At 36.3% G+C, this 22946-nt stretch overlaps 1 protein-coding gene across 1 annotated transcript in view; it reads left to right on the top strand.

Moving 5' to 3' along the window:
- Positions 1 to 21364, top strand: part of PRKAR2B (protein kinase cAMP-dependent type II regulatory subunit beta) — a 75597-nt gene extending 54233 nt beyond the window's left edge. The window contains exons 3-11 of the mRNA XM_014869000.2: positions 1035 to 1087; positions 2159 to 2242; positions 13330 to 13436; positions 14531 to 14684; positions 15884 to 15985; positions 16555 to 16629; positions 17383 to 17448; positions 17579 to 17717; positions 19152 to 21364. Of these exons, the coding sequence (XP_014724486.1) occupies positions 1035 to 1087; positions 2159 to 2242; positions 13330 to 13436; positions 14531 to 14684; positions 15884 to 15985; positions 16555 to 16629; positions 17383 to 17448; positions 17579 to 17717; positions 19152 to 19285 (914 nt within the window). The 3' untranslated portion in view covers positions 19286 to 21364. The remainder of the gene's footprint in view (positions 1 to 1034; positions 1088 to 2158; positions 2243 to 13329; positions 13437 to 14530; positions 14685 to 15883; positions 15986 to 16554; positions 16630 to 17382; positions 17449 to 17578; positions 17718 to 19151) is intronic.
- Positions 21365 to 22946: the final 1582 nt, after the last annotated feature.

Here is a 22946-nt window from a genome sequence, read left to right as displayed (position 1 = left end):
TGCTGTTTCACTCATGTGTATTCCAGAAAAGTTTATTTTAGATACTAATATGTTTTTTCAACAATAATCTGGATTATGTTTTAGAGAATATACTTACTGAATTTGCAGTTCTCACGAAGTTGAGAATGAATTGGAAGGATGACAGAGAACAGGATTAGAATTGAAAATGATCTTGAAATGGCTTTGAAAATAAAGTAATACTTAGTGGGTGTAAGGGTATGGTATTATACTTGGGCAGAACAGCCATAGTAAGGCACAGGACAGCGTGCAGTTAAGCAGTCGGTTTTGAAAATTTTATATGTCATAAATATTACATGAATAGACATATTCAAGGTATTGTAATGAAGGCATGGATGGATGAAAAAGACATATAGCCTGTAAAATGTATGGAGTCATTCATCTAATGTATTCAGTACTCTGCTCAGTTCAAATACTGGACCAGTTTTGAAGATCATATTTCAATAAAGATATAGCTAATTAGAGGGAGTTCAGAGAATGGCAATAGAGAGCTGAAAAACAGGCCTTGTAAGGAAAAAAAGTAATAACCAGAATTATTCAGCCATGAAAGTAAAGGGTAGGTAGGAACAAAGAATTTTGAAGTATATGAAAAAAACCAACAAAGCACCTTGAGCCAACCAACCAACCATCTGAAGAAACACACCCTAAACCACCTTGAACCTACACAGATGAAGGGTATGATCTGATCTCTGCATCCTGTATGGATACCTTAAATTATAAGAGAAAGAATAAATTTAGACATCAAAAAAACCAAACGGTGAGATATTTAGAACAAGTTAGGTGAGAAATTGGTAAGTGTATTAGCAGTCTTTCAAAAGAGGGCAAGCATATCCAAAAATGATACAAGTGTAGCTTTATTTCATCTGCAGTTTGGAGTTGCTCGGGACCCTCTCAGCAGTACGAATGTGTTACATTACTGTATTATTGCTGTGCCACACGATTCATTTTCTGTTCTGTAAATCTCATGAAACACTACTGTAATTTGAATTAAGATTATACTTTTTCTTTTATTTCAGTGTGTGCAGAAGCTTACAATCCTGATGAGGAAGAGGACGACGCAGAATCTAGGGTACTTCACGCTTAAAGTCAAATACTTTTTCAATTCTCAGGCATTAAATTTAGGAGCCAGCTTCACCATTCTTTTTCAAAAACATTGTTATTATTATATACTTTAGTAATCTGTTGGAGTTTTGTGTTAAAGGAACATTTTAAAATTCTATGTAATAGTCGCCCATGTAGGACTTGATGTGTTACTCTGAATTACCAAGCCTGTGGTACATGGTTGAGGAAACATTTTTGTGCAATTATGTTTATCCAGAGAGCACCTGCTTCTAAAAACTCTTACTTGGTGTCCTTATAATCTTGTGGTAATTTCCTTTTTCAAAAGGCAGAAGAAAGTTAAACTGGAAAATTGCTAAGATTTTTCAAGGTACAATGTGACAAATAATGAACTGTACTTACTTATTCGTGTCACTACTTAGCTTTTAAGATTAAATAGCATGAGTTTCAAGGGAATTTTAATAGTTTTTATTCTACCTAATATTCAGGCTTGTAACACTGTCCAAAATCTTATCCTATAGTATTACAGTTATACATAGGATATCTTTTGAAGCACATGGGTTGAACAACTTGATTAATACTCAGATGAACCAGACCCTGGTAATTTAGTAAATCTCCTTCTCACTCAGATAGTGTCAAGTCTGTTGTTTACCCTCTGAAATTTCTGATATAAATTTAACACAGATACTATTTCACAAAATATTTTTAGGAAGTAGTCAGGGCAAATGGCTAAACGTAACAGTGGTCCTGTTTATAAAACATGCATGCTTCAAATATGATTAGAGAGTGGTAATGTTTATGTAGTGTAGAGAAAGGTGTCCAGAATGGCTTGCAGAAATGAACTAGATTTCACAGGTGTAAATATCTTGTGAGTTTAAATACAGAGGTGTTTTATTTGCTATTGCTATGGTGATACCTTTTTATCGTTGAATGTTTATTCAAATCCTGAAGGTTTTGAAAGGAGAGAGTTATGAATCATGGCCAAAATATTGTGCAAAATGCTTAGTTGAATTAGCTCAGTCCTTCAGCTAGTGCTACTATATGATAATCACTCTAAGAGCTTTTGTATTATATCCCTCAGATTATTCACCCCAAAACAGATGATCAAAGAAACAGACTGCAGGAGGCGTGCAAGGACATCCTTCTTTTTAAGAACCTAGACCCGGTAAGAAATTCTTGGTAATGAACAGCATTTAGCCGTGTGTTAAGAATTGTTTCTTTTGAGCTTTGGAACAGAAATGTACAGCTTTGACTTTTGTAACCTCTTAGGTATGCTTTCTTGACCATTTAATAAATTCCAGAAATGCCATTTTTTAAAACTGATATGTCATGTATAGAGTCTTTTGTTTACCACCATATTGAAATACATTAATATGAATCTGTACATTAATAAAAATGGATACATTAATTGTATTAGTTATTGTATTTTCTAATTTTAGACATCTAAATTATTTTCTAATTATAGACCTCTAACTGATGTCTATAAACACATCAGTTAACTGGAATGTTTAAGTTTTTTCTACTAGTTACTTTTTAGCATCAAAAGATGCTGAGTGCACCATCAAAACAGAAAATTACCCCCAAAGCCTTTACTTTAGCTATGGATGTAATTGAAAAAGTGAATTATGAAACAGAGGGAAGGAGAAAAGTACCAGTGATGTGTTTACATTATTATTTCGCTTAATGTAGCTACCATGAAAAATTTCAGGTAATTTTCTTCCAGGCAAATAATTCCTTTCTGTTTCATATAAAAACAACTATGAGCTTCTAAGAAAGTCTAAATGCACTGAGTGAATGATCTGGATCAGACAAAGGTGATAATGCTACCAAAAAAGCACACAGGATTGTTTTAGGGAAAAGGTGAGTGTATCACTCAAAACATGCATACTGAGGTTGGGATGATGCACAGCATCCCAAATGCTTTCTCAAGAGATTTGATTCAGTGCTGTCAAGGGAGGGAGCATGAGGGAAAGACAAACAATTATGTAGATTTTTAAGCATGAGAACAGAAAGTTTAGAATTTGATTCAGGAGGGAGTTAATGGAAGGACCAGCCTGCAGCTCTGTTTGGAAGTCAGGTGCTTGTTACAGAGAATGCACATTAATTTGTGCTGCAGGTTTCCAGCTCCTGCTTTTGTTTGCACAAAGACTGAACCCTGACCCTGAGTACTGTTCCTTTAGAAGCCCTGAGGAGCAGTGAGCCCCAGCTTAGCAAAAGCCTGAAGTTATTGTTATGGAAGGGCATCAAGTCTCAATGTGGGTGCTAATACATGTGCATTCTTGGGACAGGAGGTTTTCTAACTCCCTCATGCTGTCTAATATGTAGTTAATCAGCTGTTCCACTATACTTGTTCAAGCTAAAGTCATGCACACATTTACCCTTCTGCTCCTGAATTATTTTTCTGAATAGCTTCAGGGAATCAAAGTCATTTGTGGGCATCTGCTCTGGATGTGAAATTGCTTTATTATATATTTTCCTTACTGTTGGTGTGTTCTGGCTTCCACTTGGCTGGACCATCATTACATTAGCCTGCCAATGGCATTTTGGCAGACCCCTCTTGGTTCAGCTCTGAGCATTTCTCTCTTATGAGCCCTGCAACATGATGGATTATTGTGTGCTCCTAGAACCTGCTGTGATGTTAATAGTGCTCTCAGTATCACTCCTCTGGATGGGATCTGCTTCGCATTACAGCGAGAGCTACATCTTCTGTCTCAATAGCCATCAGTCACTTGGTGTGCAGGAGAGGGCTCTGTTGGCTATATTGCAATGTTGTGTAGACATGGAGCATTAAACTGCTCCAGTGTGGGCACTTGATGGAGTTTTTCCAAGGATGAATTCTTTCAAGGAATACTGAGGGATTATTTCCTCTGTTTATGAAGCTCTTCTCAGGACTGTGCTTGCTGTCTTGATACTGATGTTTTGAACTATTTTTTTCATTTCTTCTTTTGAATTAGTTACTTGTAATTGCTAATAGTTCCCACAATCTGTTCCATCGGTTTAGCAGAAGACTTTTCAGCCGAGTTCTCCCTATGTGGAGGTCTGCAATCCAAAGCCTCAAAATGCACTCTGGGTATCTCCCAAGTCTTGTTCACCCCCTTTTGCTCAGATTGTCCAGTGAATTAGGAACACTTCCTCCTGCTTGAAATCCAACTTCTGGAAAGTTGAATAAGATAATTTTTGTAAAGGAGTTTTTCATTACAATATTTTTATTCATAAAAGACACTGGAAAACTACTGAGCTCTGAAGAGAGCAAAGATATTAAAATGTAGCCTTCTGAAGTCTGGCTTGTTCCTTTTGTGCAGCCAGGATCTGTAGTCTCTCGGGAACTTCTCCCACTCCTCCTTCTTGTTCTGCTTCTGAGCAGGGACTCAAGGGCTCTGTCACTTTAGTTGCAGTAATTAAATATTCCTGTACCAGCTCTCTCCCTCACCTCTGCCTCTCCATGAAAGGTGCTGCAGTTTAAGGAGTGGTGTGTTAGCAAAAACCTTATTCATCTTGAAGAGAGATAATATCTTCTGCTGCTAAAGCTCAAGTCTCTGGAACAAAAGTCAAGCTTTGTATTGATAGCATCTCCCCTCCCACTGTTGTGTATTTTGGTTGGTTTTTTCCTTGCATTGAATTTCAGCTTCTTTCTGCTGTAGTTCTGTGTATGAAAGTCACCATTTCAAAGGTCAGTGAGAGGGGAACAGGCGATGTAAATGACTTAATGGCTTTTCCTCGATGGCCTTTTAGAGGGTGTCAAATACCATTTTCAAGTACAGAATACAAATACAAATACAGTGTCTTACAATGTGATCAGATTTGCATTCAGTACACGATGCTCAGTAAAGTCCACCTTTTTAACACTTTATCCTACCCTCACACACTGTATTTTAATTTGAATGGAAGGATAAGATAAGGCTATCACTAAAGCTGAAGGAGAAGTTGCAGTAGTTGGGAGTGACTTACAGTTCTCTTCTCAGCCTGTTAATTAAAGAGGACATTTGAAATGAAAGAGCCATCACATGAAGTTAAAGCCTAGCAGAACCATTTGAATGTAAGGCTAAAAGAGGGGAGAAAAAGATAACCTTCAGACTTTGAGACAACTTAGGACTTGCTATACACGCACAACACTGTCTTGAGCCCTCATTTAACTATAGCAGGCTTTGAATATAAGGCAAATTTACACATATATATTTATAGAATCAATATTTCACATATTGTCTGTGATTAAAAATATAATAATGTAAAGAAATACCAGTACTTATACATTTTCCTGAGCAACATTCATATGTTTTAAAGGCCAACTCTTATAGTGTAAAGTCTGTGAAGTTACTTGAATTTTATGGAAACTTTCTTTAACTTTGTAGATTGATGAGGATGTGATGGGTCAGTGAATGTGAGTTCAGCAATGTATTCCTTAGTTAACTCCCTTAAATAAAATAATACTTCTAAAGAATTGACACTTCAGCAATTTTTTCCCTTTCTGGGGGCTTAATCATTTGCCATCTAGTTGCTGTCTCTCAATATCAGTTTTACCTAGTGTGTTACAGTTTTGGAAAAATTTCTTCAAGAGAAGACTATGAACTGAAACATGCATTTGCAACAAGATGAGGGAAAGAGGTTTTGCAGAGGTACTTGGTTACTTTTTAGAGGACCAGATCGGGAAAGAATCAGGAGACAGGCCTATTCAGATGTTTGTTTTCTTTTTCCCATGGTATGTTAGATTAACTCGTTCCTCTTCTAATGCATCTCTTCCTGTTCTTCCCAGGAAAACCTCTTCCTCTTACAGCATTGTTTATTGTTCTTCTCAGTTGCCTGCTTCCCCATTGCGAGAAACTCTAATTTACTGTTTTGCTTCCAGGATTGTCATGGTGTCCAGGCTGGTTACTCTGCCTGCACACACAGAACATGTTACCAGACACCTCCTTCGTGCTCCAGGAGCTGGAGGTTACTACAGTGGGCTCTGAAGCTGCTCTCTTTCCCTTCCCCTTTCACTCTGTATAAGCCAGCGAGAAGAAAACAAGATGACGACCAAATGTCTTCAGTCCTTAGAGAGGATAAGCCTGAAGTTGCTGTCACTGACATTTGTCTCTGCTCAGCCTAACTGTTTTATCACCAGGAAGAATAGCAGCAGCAGCTCATCTGGCCAAGGAAGCCTTCAACACTTCCTTTTTACAATACAATTCAGAGTTGTTCTTTTGGTTTTGTCTCTTATTAGGAAAATGTGCTGGGGTGAATTAACAACAGGCTATTTAGTTTGGAAATTTTGGCCCATAGGGCAGCAGTTAAAAAACCTGAAGAACTTTTTATCAGAGCAAGAGGCTGGCTCAAGGGGCTGGTGCCATCAAAGCTGAGCCCTGCCCTTGCACTTAAAGTCTGAATCCTTTCTTTGGCAAAAATTCACAAGCTGTGTTAGATCATCTATTCTGTTTCAGAGAAGTTTAATATTGGAGAGCTTTGCCCTGCTAATGCTTGTACAGAATATATAAAATAGGTCTTGATCCTTTTCTAAAAAGTAATAAATTATACATATTGTTCACAAATATGCAAGAGCAATTTCTGGGCATATTGCCACTTATGTACCTGGAGAATTACTATAAGAGAGCACAAATATTGATTAATCAATTAGAATTGATTAACTTGAAGGAAGATGAAAGAGAACATAATGTAACTGTTTTATGAACAGTGGAATCTTATACTTAAGGCCAAATTATTCCTTGAAACCACTTACAGAAAATTCTTATGCTGTTCTTAGGTTCTTAGGAATTTTGGTGAAGCATTAGAACTACAGATTTTGGAGCAATTAATGGGAATATACACCCTATTCCCCCACCCCCCATACATACATACATACATACACACATTTATGCATATATAAAGTGTGTGCATAATACATATATAACTGAGCCCAGAATGACTGAATATGTTAATATTCTGCCCTTAGATGACACAAAGGTGATGACATTGAGGTGCTGCAGTGTGTCCAGAGAAGGGCAATGAAACTGGAGAAGGGTCTGGAGCACAAGTTCTTTGAGGAGCAGCTGAGGGAGCTGGAGGTGTTCAGCCTGGAGGAAAGGAGGCTCGGGGGAGACCTTGTCACTCTTTAGAACTGTCTGACAGGAGGTTGTGACCAGGTGGGGGTCAGTCTCTTCTCCCAGGCAACAGGACCAGAGGAAATGGCCTCAAATTGACCCAGAGAGGTTCAGACTGGATATTAGGAAAAATTTCTTAACTGAAAACGTTGCCAAGCATTGGAAGAGACTGCTCAGGAAAATGTTTGGGTCACCATCCCTGGAGGTATTGAAAAGATACCTAGTTGTGGCACTTGGGGTAGTTACAAAGTATGAAATGTGTTATTGAGCCTGGCTGATGGGCATGTGCATATTTGAGAGGCAGAGTACTAATTTAGCATGCAACTGTGTGGAAGAAGCTTAAGGTATATTCTCAAGGAAAATACTATTGCCTGAAAATATTGATTGTACATTGAAATACAAATTAGAATATTTGATGGTGAAGAAATGAATGCCTTTTCATTAGTTTACAAGTGGATATAATACAAGGGAACTAAATATTTTGAATTGGATCAATATTGCTGCTAACATTTTTATCAGAGTTCCCTTGGAGTATATGTGCATGGTTTTGTTTTGAAAAACAAATGTGGGGAGGTGTAGACATGAATTCTGTAATTTATCTTCTTCTACAAGGTTCAGAGTTGTTGATTTAAGAAGTCCTTTTCTTTCCATGGTTTCCTTGCCTGTGTTTTGCTAACATTTTCTAACTCTCTTCCCCTCCCCACAGCCAGCCCCCTTCCTTTTCTGGTATTGTCTGCTTCATTGACTTCTTAATATCATGTTGAATATTAATTTGTTGATATTTCAAATTGCACAAGGAGAGGAAAAGGTGGCCAGCAGGATGCCCATTTTGTGAACTCAGGAACAATAGAAGAACTGTGGATTCACTTTGTTCACATGATAGTATTTTAATGTTTTTAGAAGTCATATGAGATAGACAAGTCTTGTTGTTACTCTTTTGCTAAAGTGCAAGGAAATCTTCTGTATTGCACAGAAAATTAGGTCTATAAAGATCCAGTCTTCTGTCTTGGATCTATAAAGGAAATTAACTGAGATTTTCTGTCTACTGGGGAGCACTCCAGCAGCACATTCATCCTTTTATGGGATTCACAAGCAAATATAATCCCAACATACCATCCATTACTTTAGAGATCTAATGCACACATCTTGATAGCTGGATTTTACCAGCTCCTGAAAAATGCCAGATTAGGATTGTCTCAGTTTGCTGTCAGATGCCACATCATTTTAATTTTAAAAATGTAGCTCTGTCTTCTATATCCTGAATATGTTTTCTAAAAGTCAGGGAGGAAAATTTTCAGAAGTTACTTTGTACATTTGTCATTGTCATGACTGCCAGTGATGATCACTTCCTACTTTCCATTTTATCTGCAGTGCCTTCATTGATTCAGGTAGCATTTTGTCAAACGACAAACATTTATATCAGCTGTTTAAACAATGACGTTTCTTGGAAACCCCAGTGTTTGAGATTAGAAAGGAGAACTTCATCCTTTTTCCTTTAATAAAATAGCTCACAGAAAATTTCTAAACTGATATTAAGGAGAGACATACTTGGCACAACAGTAGCAAAGCATTTGGTAGTTTGGCAGTTAAAAGAGCCTTTGGCATCTGGGAAGGACATGCCATGGTCCACGAGCACTCTTGACTAAAAGCTGTCCAGCAAGGACATACAAGTGACTAGATTTTTAATCTGTGTGAGATGTATACTAAATAAAATCTCATTTTAATTATACTTATTATCTATTTTCTAATTTTTGTCAAGAAATTTTGTTGAGATGTGATTGCCATGTTTGTTGACTTGAGAGAAATTGAGGTTAACATACTATTTTCAAACAAAGCAACATGCATCTGCAGGACAGTACTTCGTGATACAAAGTCTGTGAGAGGAGAGTTGGTTTGAAAGTAAAACCAGTGCGAGACTCCAAGTCGGTAATACAATTTAATAGGAGAAAAGAGAAAAAATAAAATACATGCAATAATATAAAAGAAACAACCACTAACACAGTCAGAAATACAACCTGACACCCTGTCAGTCAGGGTGTTGGTAGCAGTCCCTATAAATGGTGGCTGCAGTCCTCCTGGATGACAGATGTGGTTCAGTTGAAGCAGTGCTCCTGTAGAAGGTGCAGTTTTCCTCCGAAGATCCAGCGATGATGTGGAAAAGGTCCGACTTTCCTCTGGGATCCAGTAGAAAGGTCTGTCCTCGGGTCCCAAACCCCAGTTTTTTATCTAGGTAGGAAAGGCTTGGCTCCTGCCCCTGGCTGGGGCATCTCCCAACGGGATGATGTAATCTTATCAGTCACACAATAGGACTTAATGGCCCATTAACGGAATATATCTTCTGGAGGAAGGATGGGTTGTGAAAAGATAACGATGATCATCCCCCGATCTTATCAGATGGCACATCAGCAGAGGATATCTCCCACAGAGATAAGGATCACCACCCCTCCCACATTTCAACAGATGGTGATAGAATACACATTTTTGCATTGTACCCCAGGACAGAGAGTTTAGTTGTAGTTTTCCACTTGACCTGGCAAGAGGGACGGAATCACACACTGTGTTGGGGGGATGTCCTTGGTAAACCAGTTATCATTCCTGGTTGGAGCTTTTTTCTTCTAAACCTCATCATGTCTTTTGTAAGCAAATGTAAACATGCACAAAATTCTGTGCATTTCTGATATGGAATGGCAATGCAACAGGCTTGGACACACCTTACTAATGCAGGTCTTATTGGCATCACAGGGGCATGATGGGACAATTCCTATGACTCCACTGAGATGCAAGGATATAGGATCTTTAGGAAGGACAGGAAGAGGAGACAAGTAGGTAGTGTTACTCTCTATATCAGTGACCAGCTGGAGTGCACCTGGGGATGGATGAGGAGCTGACAGAGAGCCTGTGGGTCAGGATTAATGAGAGGGCAGGGATAGGAGCCATTACAATGGGGGTTGCTACAGCTGCCCAACCAGGAAAACTGAGCATGAGGTCCTCTGCAGATTGGAGCAGCCTCATATTCACTGTTCCTCATCATCATGGGGGATTTCAACCACTCCCAAGATCTGTCAGAGGGACAACAGAGCAGGGTGCAGGCAATCCAAGGAATTCTTGGAATGCATTCATGCCTTTCTCCAAGTGATAGAGGAGCCAGCAGGAAAAGGTGTTATGCTGGACTGTTGGGAAGTTAAAGCACAGAGAGAAGTAAATCTGGCCAGGGACATCCAGGGTAACAGAAGAACCTTCTTTAGGTATGTCAGTGATAAAAAACAGACTAGGAAAAATGTGGGTCCTCTCAGGAAGGGTACAGGAGACCTGGTTACCTAGGACAGGCTCAGGTACTCTATGACTTTTTTGCTTCAGTCTTCACCAGCAAGTGCTGCAATCTCACTGCCCAAGTTGCAGAAGGTGAAAGCAGGGATGGGGAGAATGAAGAGCCACCCATTGTAGAACGACCCCAGCTGGGTTCAAGAACGTCTAAGGAAACTGAAGGAGCATAAATCCATGGGACCTGTTGAGTTACATCCATGGGTCTTGAGGGAACTGTCCAAGGATGTGGCTAAACCACTACACATCCTATTTGAGAAATCATGACTGCCCAGTGATTTGAAAAGGGGAAACATAACCCCCATTTTTAAAAAAGGATATGAAAAAGACCCAGGGAACTACAGGACAGTCAGTCACAAAACCCACCCCTTGTTTTCATTTTACATGTATTTTTAAAGGTAGAACTGCTTTAAGGATGAATTGCATTTAGACTGCACCATTTTACAAAATAGTAGAATAAATTCTGTTTATGAAGCAGATCAGCTTTTTAATTCTAAAATTATCTATCTTTATATTTTCAAAATAATGACAGAGGGTGTCCGTAAACTGAGCCTCAGTCTGGCAGAGATTCCAGAGGATTCATTTAGAGCAAACTGGGCAAGCAAGTTATGTAATTCTCATTGTAAAAGCAGAAACCATATTCCTGGTTTGGTTATTGGAGTCTGCTTTGTCTTAATTTAAAGTGGAAAATTTTAGAAAAGAGTCTTTAAATTAGTTGCAGTTTATTTAGGAAGTTAAAATAAATGAGCAATGCTTCAGCAATTAATAGACTGCTCTCAGATGTATTAAATACCTTAAAGTATTTTAAACATTTTTAAAAGGGAATTGGATTTATGAATTGTACTCTGTTGCATTAAAAAATTGTAGATTGACATATTGGAAAAGTTGTGGTTTGGTGAGCTTGATTCATATTTACAATTGGAAAATGTTTTAACCAGAAATCTAAGATGAAGCACACTGAATAAAGATTTTAATTATATGTATTATTTCTCCATTTTAGGAAATAATCATCTTTTTGGTTTAATCTTTTTTCCCAAGATATTTTGGAAGTATTTTGAGACCTGGGGTTTGCTGCATGTATAATACATTTTTCTTGCGTTGCTTGCACTTAGATGATAACATGGCCTCTAGCCTCCCATGAAGTGGGGAGCATTCTGGAGGTTCTCTCTTGTTTTCAAAAGGCAGACAAGGGCTGTTGGTTGGGGAACCACTTTGCCAATTCAGATGTAAAGCCAGAGGAAGTGAAAGTGCTGCTCTAAGTGCCTTAGACAAGCTGACTTGTCTAAAGCTGTTAGGTCAGTTTTGCAGATTCTGTAGGAATTTCTTTTTGTTGACATAGAGAGGACTGAAAAGAATGAAATAATATTACCTATTCATTCAAGCGTGGAAGTTTTTAAAAGGCAACTCCTGTACATAATTTTCAGTCTCTTCCAATGGCACCTGCTCACACTTTTCTCATTTCTGAAATGAACTATACCACATTGACTGATACCTGAAATGATCCATCTTTTTTCAAATACATACCTGCCTATATTAACAAAGGTACTAACTAGAGACACAGTTAAATGATTCTTTGCTGGCCTAGGAGGGCTGCATGATGTCTCCCTGTACTTTACCATGATCAACTGTGCTAAGGATGGATGCTGCCATTCTGTTGTTCTTTGTGCCCACACACAGCCAATTGTGTGAAGGAAAATTTGTATTTAGCTTCCATTTTTCAAAAAGGCTTGGATAACATGGTACTGCTGGTATTTTAAAAAGCTTTCAGTGAGTAAAAAATTCAGCAGCATAAGGATGGAATTCATTACAACTAATTTATCTGTCTAAAAATTGTGTGTAACTGAGAGTTACAGTAGATCTCTCTATCCTTGGAAGAAAGGGAAATCTCTAGAGAATGATTCTGAGCTATCTTGTATGGTTATCTCTGTCCATGGGCTGCAGTCTAAAGGACTGACTTAGACTGGTGTTCTTTGGAAAGGCAAATGCCATCCATCTTTCGGTGCCTGGAAATGCTGTGAATTGAACCATTGCAAAATGAATATCTACAGTTTTTTTTGAAAAAAAAGCATATTGCAGGATAAACTAAAAATAAAATTTTAGGATTTACATTTTTAGGATTTAAATTTAAGGATTGTCTTTTTAGGATTCTTAATCCACAATGAGCTGTGTTTGGACTTTTTTAGATGCAAATAGTCAAATTATATAAAATAAGACAAATTAACAATTTTTTTTGTTATAAGACAGTCATAATTCAAATGATCACATTTTCTTAGTCTGTTAACATTTCTCTGTCAACAAAGTAGTTTTCTAGCCATATGTAAATTCCTACTTCCCAAAGAATCCAGCATTTGCTTACTCAGTCAAAGCACTGCAGACCTTTATGGTTACATCTGGCCCAACATTCTGCAGGCATTGTATAACTTAGACTTTCAAAATACTTCACAATAATTTTGAAACTAAATTCTGTAAGGAAGTTCTAAAGACAAAATTAGGTAACTGCATCATTTAGAATAATGGATACAGGGTGTTTCTTTTTCGAGGGTATAACATTAGTCAGTTGTGAAAGGTGAAATTCTGTCTTTGCATGGTCACGAGCAATTTATGTTGCAAAGAAGATTTATTTTATCCTTTGCAGTGACAAGTGGGAAGCCTTGCTCTGAACACTGCAAGAGGAAAAGCTAACACTGAATACTAAATAGAATCTTTCTATTATTGATCCACACATTTCTGTAGCATGAATATTTTCCACTGTTAACATTTTTTATCTGCATATTGGGAAGCTGGCCAGTTAGTTAATTCAAAGAGTAAAATTTTAGCAGCAGATGATAATTTCTTGTCTTTGTGTTCTTTTAAACAGGAACAGATGTCTCAGGTGTTAGATGCTATGTTTGAAAAGATGGTTGAAGGAGGGGAGCATGTAATTGATCAAGGGGATGATGGTGACAACTTCTACGTCATTGACAGGTGAACTGCTGTGTCTATGTAGCACAAAGTACTAAATTAGCAAAAGTCCATTGAGAAAAGTCTGTGTTCTATGAACTTGTATTTAACACTTACATTACAGCTTTTCTCGTGGTATTCAGTGACAGGGTCATGGGAATGCTTCAAAGCTGTGCCAGGAGAGGTTCAGATTTGACATTAGGAAGCATTTCTTTACCAAATGTGTGGTCAAGCACTGGAAAAGGCTTCCTAGAGTTTGATGCCTGACAGTGTTTAGGGGGCATTGGGATAATTCTTTTAAAAAAATTCTTTCACTTTTGGGCAGCCCTGAAGTGGTCAGGTAGGTGAACAAAACGATTGTTTTAGGTCCCTTCTAACTGAAATATTAAATCAGATGATCATAAAAGCGTGTCCAGATTCTGTGCTGGAAAGACAACATTTTTCAGCCTTGTGAGATTACATCTCTCTGCAGGGACTTTACAGTATTCTGCCAGCCTTGTGATTTTTAGGTGTAGGGGACCTTATCAATGAAATAACTGCACAGATTTTTGCATTACATTCACATGATTTATCAATGCACATCATAAAAATATTCAGTACAGAGGAAAATGATGGCTCAGCATCAATGGGCTTGGCAATTTAATGTTTTACAAGATACCAGATTTTACTGCATTCCCAAAGCAAAAAGAAAAAGTTATTAAATTAACGATGGAGAGAAGAAATGTACAATATATTACAAAAATGCATATTTTTATTTCATGATCTTATGTTGCTTTTCAGATGCATTCCTTCTGTTTCTTGCATCTCTGTTGTTTCATTAGAAATTACACCTTAACATATTTAAAACATTAAATAACTTGTATAATTATTTCAGTGATCTTATCATAGCATTTTTTGAAAAGACTTGACATTTGTATTTAGTGTGGTTAAAATGAAATTAAGAAACAGATTCTAAGTTAGATCTTAATTTTCTAATAAGTTCTGGTGATGAATAGATCACTATACATCCATTCTGTCTTTGAACTGAGTTAATGTGGTATTAAAAATTATAGTGAGAGGCTGCTTAGCAAAGGCCAGGGCTGGATTCAACTCATTGTATTTATATATTTTATTAACAGAGGTACATACGATATTTATGTAAAATGTGATGGTGTTGGGAGGTGTGTTGGAACCTATGATAACCGAGGATGTTTTGGTGAGTTGGCCTTAATGTACAATACACCCAGAGCAGCTACAATTATAGCTACCTCTCCTGGTTCCATCTGGGGTTTGGTAAGTACAGTACTCCTTTTCAGCTATTTTTAAAAAATCTATATTTTATATAGATTTCACTGGCATGCTATATCAGCATTTTAAAAAAAAGAAATTCAGAAAGTTTAATTCTAGAAATCCTGAAAATCCCAACACAATGCTATCTTTTTCCAGAATCCACAGATGAAAGTCTGAAGTTGAGTAAAACACTGATTTAAAAAAAAATGAATTTTGCTTTATTTTATTTTAATTGTGATTTCCCAAATTGAAAACCACTGATAATTGCATGTTAATTTTTCCCCCATGCCTTGATGGAAAATGTCTTTGTTTCCACAGCAAAATTCCAATATGAGGTTATTTACTAGTGTTATACTACCTGGATCTTTGATAGAGTAATCAAGTTTACCCCAAATGTGAGCTGAGATGGCCATCATCTTCAGGACATACATTTGATCTAATGACTGATCCCAGAAATGAAATGAAACATGTGGTTATTCACCAGCTTCATCCATGTGACTTTTGGGATTGTTTAGGACACTCTAAGAATGGCATTAAATTAAATTGGGTTGTGTTGGCCTGCAAGGTCCCCCATGTGGCACTGAAAGCTTGCAGTGCATTTTCCTTCTGCCTGGCGCCAGGACACAGCCACACCAAGTTAAGAGAATAAAACAGCATATGTGTAGTTTTTTCATCTGGTTCACTTTCATGGCCAAATCCTAAGGAATGTCCAGTTGGTGTTTAGGGCAGCAGTTAGTCTTGTTCTGCTGAAATAGCAGAAAGTGGACTGTGACCTAAAACCCCAGACTCATGTATTTTGGTTTTTACAAAACCCTAAAAGCCTCTTTGAGTACATATCAATTTGTATGGGACCTCAGGGTAATTAATAATTTTTTTAAATGAAACATTTAAATATTGAGGATTTCTTAAATATCCTGAATTACCCATTCAGTGTTCAGTGCTGTAAACTCTACCCTCTGTAAGTGAACCCAGTATGTACCTGCAGGGATTTCCATAGCAATTTTCAGGTTAATTTTAGGAGTTCCTGACTGACCTCTAGAGGAATCTTTCTCAACTGACAGTAGGGAGAGACCAGCCAGCTTGGCTGGCAGCTACACTGAGTGACTAAAATTGGATCATTTGACCATAAATAGCCAGTTCTAAAGTATTTTCTACCACATATTTTCAGTTAATAAAATCTGTTTTTCTCTTTGTGTTTACAGGATAGGGTAACATTCCGGAGAATCATTGTAAAAAATAATGCCAAAAAGAGAAGAATGTATGAAAGTTTCATTGAGTCATTGCCATTCCTTAAATCTTTAGAAGTAAGATTCCTATTGCATTATTTTAATGGCTGTATTGGAGGTTTCTGATAAGATTCTGCTCTAGAAGACTTTAAATTTGGCATTCAAAGTGTCTCCAGAATAGAAGGTTGCATACTTTTGTTTCAGAGAAAGACTACATTTTAATTTTTAAAAAAATTTAGAATAAATTATTTTTGTTCATATTGTATTTTAAAACATTACTTTCAGTTTCTCAAAGCTTAGTTTTACTAGATATTAGGCAACAAAATTAAACAATGACTTGGGGAATTTAAAAATATTTTCATATATCAACTACTTTGTTTGCATGTATTTTTACATGCATGCTTTTCTGAATATAATTTTTTAAGGATTCCAGCAAAAATGGAAGCTTATCAGAATAGCTGTTAAAACTGTAACGTATCCTCTGAAACAGTATTCAGCAGCTTTTTTTAAATGGTAATCAAAACAAGAAAATAAACATACACTATTATGTGCAAAGATTCACAGAAAGAAATAAGAAAGGTCTTTCTAAATATATACTATCATAATGTTAACCAAATATTTCTTACATTTTCTTTTTTTAAATTAAGGTATCTGAGCGTTTAAAAGTGGTTGATGTGATTGGTACCAAAGTGTACAAAGACGGAGAACAAATCATTGCTCAGGTACAGTTTCTTCATATTTTTAGTTTTTCCTTTCATAATAGATAACAGTAAAAATGTTATTTATAGACAATGCATACTTTTAAACCCTATTTTTCTTTCTCACATAAACAAAATCAATGGTTCTTAAATTTAAGAGGTCCTTATTTTATTTCAAAAGCTCATTTTTCACTTCGATACTTTCAAGAACAACCCTCTTTGTTGGTATAAATAAAAGTCAACGTTTTTAGTATCCTTAGAAATTCAGACTTTATAATTGAGCTTCCAAGGAGGAGCACTGAACACTCACCTTGGTCTTGTCATTAAAATATGGTGAATTTTTCAACAAGACAAAAGTAAACTCTTCAGGATAAGCAGCTGTGATTTTCTGACCCCAGGATAATTAGTGGTTATCACATAGACCCTGGAGGCTTTTTATACTGGAAATTTCTAAGGGAAATAATTTGAGAAGAACACAGAAGGGGATAAATGGTAGTAAAGATCCTAAAAAATCTTCCACAGCATTGGTTTTCTCTGCTTTTTGTGTAAAGCACAGTCAGCTATGTCTTTTCAAGAAAAGGCCTTGCTGTCAGTTCTGTATAGAAGTTTTGATTGTTAGTGTCTAGAGTACAGTTTTCAAATTAAAAGTGGTTTCTTTTGCAACGAGTATTAAAAAGAGAAGCTTCAAGGCACTGGTTGCAAATATTTTGATGTTACCATGAAACTAAAAGGGAAATTTTACACTTTTTTTACTCACTTTATTTTCTTCTTGTGCAGGGTGACTTGGCTGATTCTTTCTTTATTGTGGAATCTGGAGAAGTAAGGATTATAATGACAAGGAAGGTAAACATCCCTAAACCAGCAATCTCTTCTTTTATACCATTGTCACTAACTTTGCTTATGAAATCCTGAGTTTGGCAAATCTCTCCTCTAATATTCTTTCTTTCTCTTTCTTTTTTATGTGATATTTCAGGGTAAACAAGATCTAGAAGAGAATGGAGCAGTAGAAATAGCTCGATGCTCAAGAGGACAGTATTTTGGAGAACTTGCTCTTGTAACTAACAAACCCCGAGCTGCTTCTGCATTTGCTCTTGGCACTGTCAAATGTTTAGGTATTAGTAAACACTATTTTATATCTAATATAAAATTATATATAATCTATTTGGTTGTTTTTATTGTGGCTCTGTCTTTCTCCAGAATATAAGATTTAAGTCTGTCAGTAATCACCTATTATTGTGCATTACTACTTGTGTTATTTATCTCCAAAAATTACTTACAATTCATAAATACTATTACACACAATTTCTCCAAAATTTCTCTGATTGTATGGAGTAAAAATTGTTTTAGGACTGTAAAGAGTATTGCTGCAAACTACTTATAGCTATCAGATAAATGTCTAATACTCTGCAGAAACACCTCTGTGAGATGTTTCTTTTCTCCGAAGACTGACTCATCTAAGAAATAATTCTATTAAAAATGCTGTGCCTTTTTATCCCCCTGACTTAAGCTTTTAACAAATTCTTTTGTCTTCACTAGCTGTTAATTTAGTCATCCCATCACACTGTAGTCTCAGGCACAGGAAGAGTGAAGACTGTAGGTGTGCTCATAGACAACCCTTCATATCCATTGCTTTTAATGGTGGTTAGCTCCTAATTATGGGAAAACTGTAAACTGCAAAGATAGATTTGGCATTCCTTCATAATGATTTGATGACCAAGCCAGTAACCAGAAAGTTTCTATGATTTTAAAAATTCCTAACTCGAAACACACAGGGATGATCAGGCAATAGAGATCAAAGATATGACAGATGAGAAAGAATAAGAGGCAGTGGTGAGGAAGAATGTTATTATCCATTATGGCTGAATAACAAAGATCTCTGGCACTTCCAAACAGCAGAGATCTTGAACATTTCTCAGAAGACAAAAGATTACTGGCCAGCAGGTTGGAAGTATATGACGTTTCCTCCCTGGCCTATTGGCTAGAGCTGTAGAGGATCACATTATGTGGTCAGATAAAGAAAATATTCTGGTTGGCTGTGCACTGATGTTGTGTGTGAATTTCTGTCTTCAACTTTTTGCACATTTTCTGGGAAAATAAGTATTCCTTACCATTTTCACTTTGGTTGGAAGCAAGTAAAAAGGAGCAAGGAAATAGGCTGTTAGAGCCCAAATACAGCCAACAACATCACTTAAGGTTGTGGCTTTTTGAAATCTCATGGGTCTTAAAACTTTATTTTGTGGAGGAATCCAGGCCCCTTCAGACTTCTTCACAAGCTCTTGGGTAACATATATTTTGCTATGAAAATATTTTCAAAATAAGGAACAGAGAAAGTTCAGGTCTATTTATGAAGTTTCAAGACAGCAATGTGTTGGTTGATCTTGGTTTTACTAAGGTAAGCGGTTCCCTCCTGTGTGAACAATGTATATGCCTCAGTACTATTTGTTGCCATTTAAAATCGTACACTGGAATATCACAGATACTAGGATTAGTGTCTGTTACTGATGAGCACATCATATTCTTTCTCTTTCTCTCCTTTTTTATCTTAGTTATGGATGTGCAGGCATTTGAAAGGCTTTTGGGACCTTGTATGGAAATTCTGAAAAGGAACATTGCGAACTATGAAGAGCAGCTTGTTGCTCTGTTTGGAACAAACATGGACATTGCTGACACCACTGCATGAACTAAACGTTGGAGCCACAAGATCTGTTATGAGAATATAGCACAGTAGTGGTTAGTCCACTGAGAAATTGTCTCTCTTCCTATAGATGCCAAGCATTTTCTGTGATTTTAAGAATGGGATTGGGGTTTTTTGGTTGGTTTGCTTTCGGTTGGGTGGTTTTTGTTTTTGTTTGTTTTGTTGTTCTTTTTTTAAAATTATGACAGTGGAAATACTAGTAAAGAATATAGAAATTCAATAAATTGAGGGCTTGATTTTTAAAAGTGCTTAGAATTGATGGTTCCATCTGATATAAGGTCGGTCTGTAGTAGAACAGCACCTTTGAAAATCAAGTTCTTTAACACAGCATTTCCTTAAAGAATAGATTTTTTTTTAAAAAACCCCATGTGATGAACTTGTTAAACCAGCTTCTGTCTTCAAAAAGGTTACATCTTTTCTGGAAAGACTGTTAGTTTGAATGTGATATGTTGAAAGTATTAGTGCACACAAAGTGTTTATATGTATTAATACAGAAGATATACAGTAGATATTACTTTTTGACTATTACAGTTGTCATGATTTTTGTTGCATTTATCACAGATGTAGTGAATCACAAGATTAATCATAAGATAAAGCATGACAATGCGTTTTGTGTAACGCTCATGACCCAAATCTGGTTTTTAATATTTTGTAATTAGTTTTAAAGTCCTCTTGGTTTAATATGTCATGTTTCAGCACGACATTGTAATATCTTATGCAATTTAGAGGACTTGTATATTTTTGCAATAAACTGCATTTTTTATTAATTACATAATTCTGTACATGAGTGAGGACAGCTGACAAATTAACCTTAATGCTTTCAAAGCAAAGGCATGGGTCATTGTCATGTTCCACCTAATCATACATAACCTATATTGTTTTCCTTCTCCCTTGTTTTATATTTATGCATTTTGTCTTCTCTATTTATGCTTGTTCTCTAGTTATCTTTTTTTTTTAGATCTCACCATTTTTATTGTTAAATCTGTTTCAAGCGAAATGATCTCTGTATATCTCTCTTCCTGCAGTCTAATCTTAGCTATCAAAGATCAGAGTCAATTACTGAAGTGATTGATATCAAAAGCCATGCTAAACTAAGCTTGTCTTTGAAAATCCTTAACAGGAAGTGCAAAAATATTTTTAATTTGAAAGATCAGTACTTCCAAAGCTTTGCACACATCTGTCATTGTTAAAACTAACATGTCTTACTTTCAAAAACCTGTAGGTCATCATGAAATAATGTGTTCAGCCATAATAGCATGGGATACCTTCTGAGACTGAGGAGAGAGAATATCATCTTATTTATGAGCACAGGGCTCATTGCTTACAGGGGTCTGTGACTGGAAATTTCAGGCACAGTCCAATTTCAGTCCTGCTTACTGACCTGCCTGTTGATGTTCATGGACAGCCAGTGCACTTACTGGCAATGGGCAGCTCTGCCAAAACGACACTGCAAGAGTTGTAGGAAGGCTGCTTGTGCCCTGATTCAAACACCTGAATTATAACATCTTTCCTTCTTAGATAATGACTTTTCTAATGCCATATATTTGTGTATGTTGATGTAATCATTATGCTACAGTAAGTTATATGATCTGACAATTAATATAATCATACCTGTATATGAAATTATGATTATATAATATGATAACAATATATAATTTATATCATATAGTATGGTATAAATTATAAATCAGATTCCTAACAAAATACAGTCTGAACAAAATTTACAAACCTAATTTTTTTTTAAACCTAGAAACCTGGTATGAATAATTGCTTATATGATAACTTGCCTTTGTACTTTTGATTTATGGGAAAAAGAGAAGCCTGTTATACTAGAAGGAAATATCAGGTAACCAAAATCTACACTCTTGTCATTCTGTATGCTTAATCTCTAAAAGCTACCTATATTTTGCACTGGCTTGATGTGATTAAGAAAAATGCTAGAAATTACTTGTATGGCAGTAAACTACAATCAAGGCCATAAATGCCAGTCATGATATTTTCAATATTGTTGGTTATATTTAAAGTTTCCTTACAATAAACAACACTTTTATATATAAAAATCTATGTTTATTGATATTGTTGTTGTCTTTTAATTCTCTTACCATACAGTTACAAGTGACTTATTTATGTCCATTTATTAAAAAAATTCATAATTGTTAACACTTTCATGCTGCTTTTCATAAATGACATGTGGATTCTCTGTCTACTCAGAACACACATGTTGATGCAGTAATTGTCACAATTACTTTATTTGATGATTTGCTTGTAGTTTATAGCTGGGAAAAAGCTGTGGAGTAACAAATTTAGGATAATCAGGGACTCTGGGTTTTCTGATTCCCAAAATACAGCTTCATGTTGCAGCAGTTTTATTGTGTTGCTCTTGGGCAGTGGATGATTTCTGGAATTTTCTTTGTTGAGAAATTCAGGGGAGCTTAACCAACTGTAACATGTTACCACTTTTTAAGTTTCATCCAAATCATTATATCCTTCATCTGTCAGCACTTGGGATTTCACCTGGATCTCTTCATATGTACACTTCAAACGTCCCAGGCTTCATGTCATAAATGTGGTGAGTTTTAATCCTAAGAATGAAATCATATCAAGTTACTGATTTTTTATAGACCTTTCAAAATAAATTGAAGACAATCAAAGACAAATCTAAATATTTTAAACAACACTGCATCAGGTTTACCTTATTAGACTGTGTCCATGCTTAAGTTACCTGATGTGTCTATTATTAAAGATTTTTATTGAGTTTGTTGAAAATATTCCCCTTAGTGAAGAGAGAAAATCCTGAGAAAAATTCTGTATGAGAGGCATTCATGGGTTCATATGTTTTAATACCCAGAAGAGAATCCACATGACAGCAAATAGTTTTTATAAAAATGCCTTACCCATGGGGAAAACAATCTGCAGCCCTGAAGTTGATCACAAGACACAAACCCTGAAGCAAGCACGATTTCCTTGATCCTACTGCTGATGCCATCACTTTTTAAATGTCAAATGACATTGTGCTTCATGAGATTCAATTCAAATTTGTCTGAAATCATTCTGAAAATGATTCTGAAATCATTTCCTTCTGGATTTCCTGTTTAAGGCCCAGAAGTGACCAACTGTGGAAGTCTTGAGGCAAACCTCTGAAGAGTATTGTGAAACCATTTACAGCCTAAACCACTAACACTCCATCTTCTTCCCTCCTGTTGTCTTTTCTATTCAGCGAAGACTATTCTGCTCCTTGCTGGAATGGTGGGTTTAGGTTTTTTTGTTTGTTTGTTTTGGTGGTTTGCTTTTGTTTTTCTTGAACTGTTTGGTGCTTTAAGCTTTCTGTAAGGTGACTCTTCAACAGTTATGTCATGACTGTCCCATTTTGTTGTCCATGGCACACTTGCCATGACAAACATTATTGTTTATTCAATATCAAGAGCTCCCAGATGTGCAAAATCAGTATCTTCTGGTCATCCCCCACAGATCTGACAACTCTTCGTCTTCTTTTTTTCAGATGCTTACTGCATTTGATAGCTTTTGCTGAACAAAGTGCTTTGCTGGAAGTCAATTTGCCACAGCAGGGACACTCTTACATGTTCTTGCTAAAGTTTTTACGTTAGTTCAAAGCTCTTTTTATCCAATCATACATGTGATGATTATA

This window comes from Sturnus vulgaris, chromosome 5, assembly GCF_052056855.1.
Source record: "Sturnus vulgaris isolate bStuVul1 chromosome 5, bStuVul1.hap1, whole genome shotgun sequence".
In the NCBI taxonomy this organism is placed as follows: domain Eukaryota; kingdom Metazoa; phylum Chordata; class Aves; order Passeriformes; family Sturnidae; genus Sturnus; species Sturnus vulgaris.
This window is presented reverse-complemented; position numbering and strand designations above follow the sequence as displayed.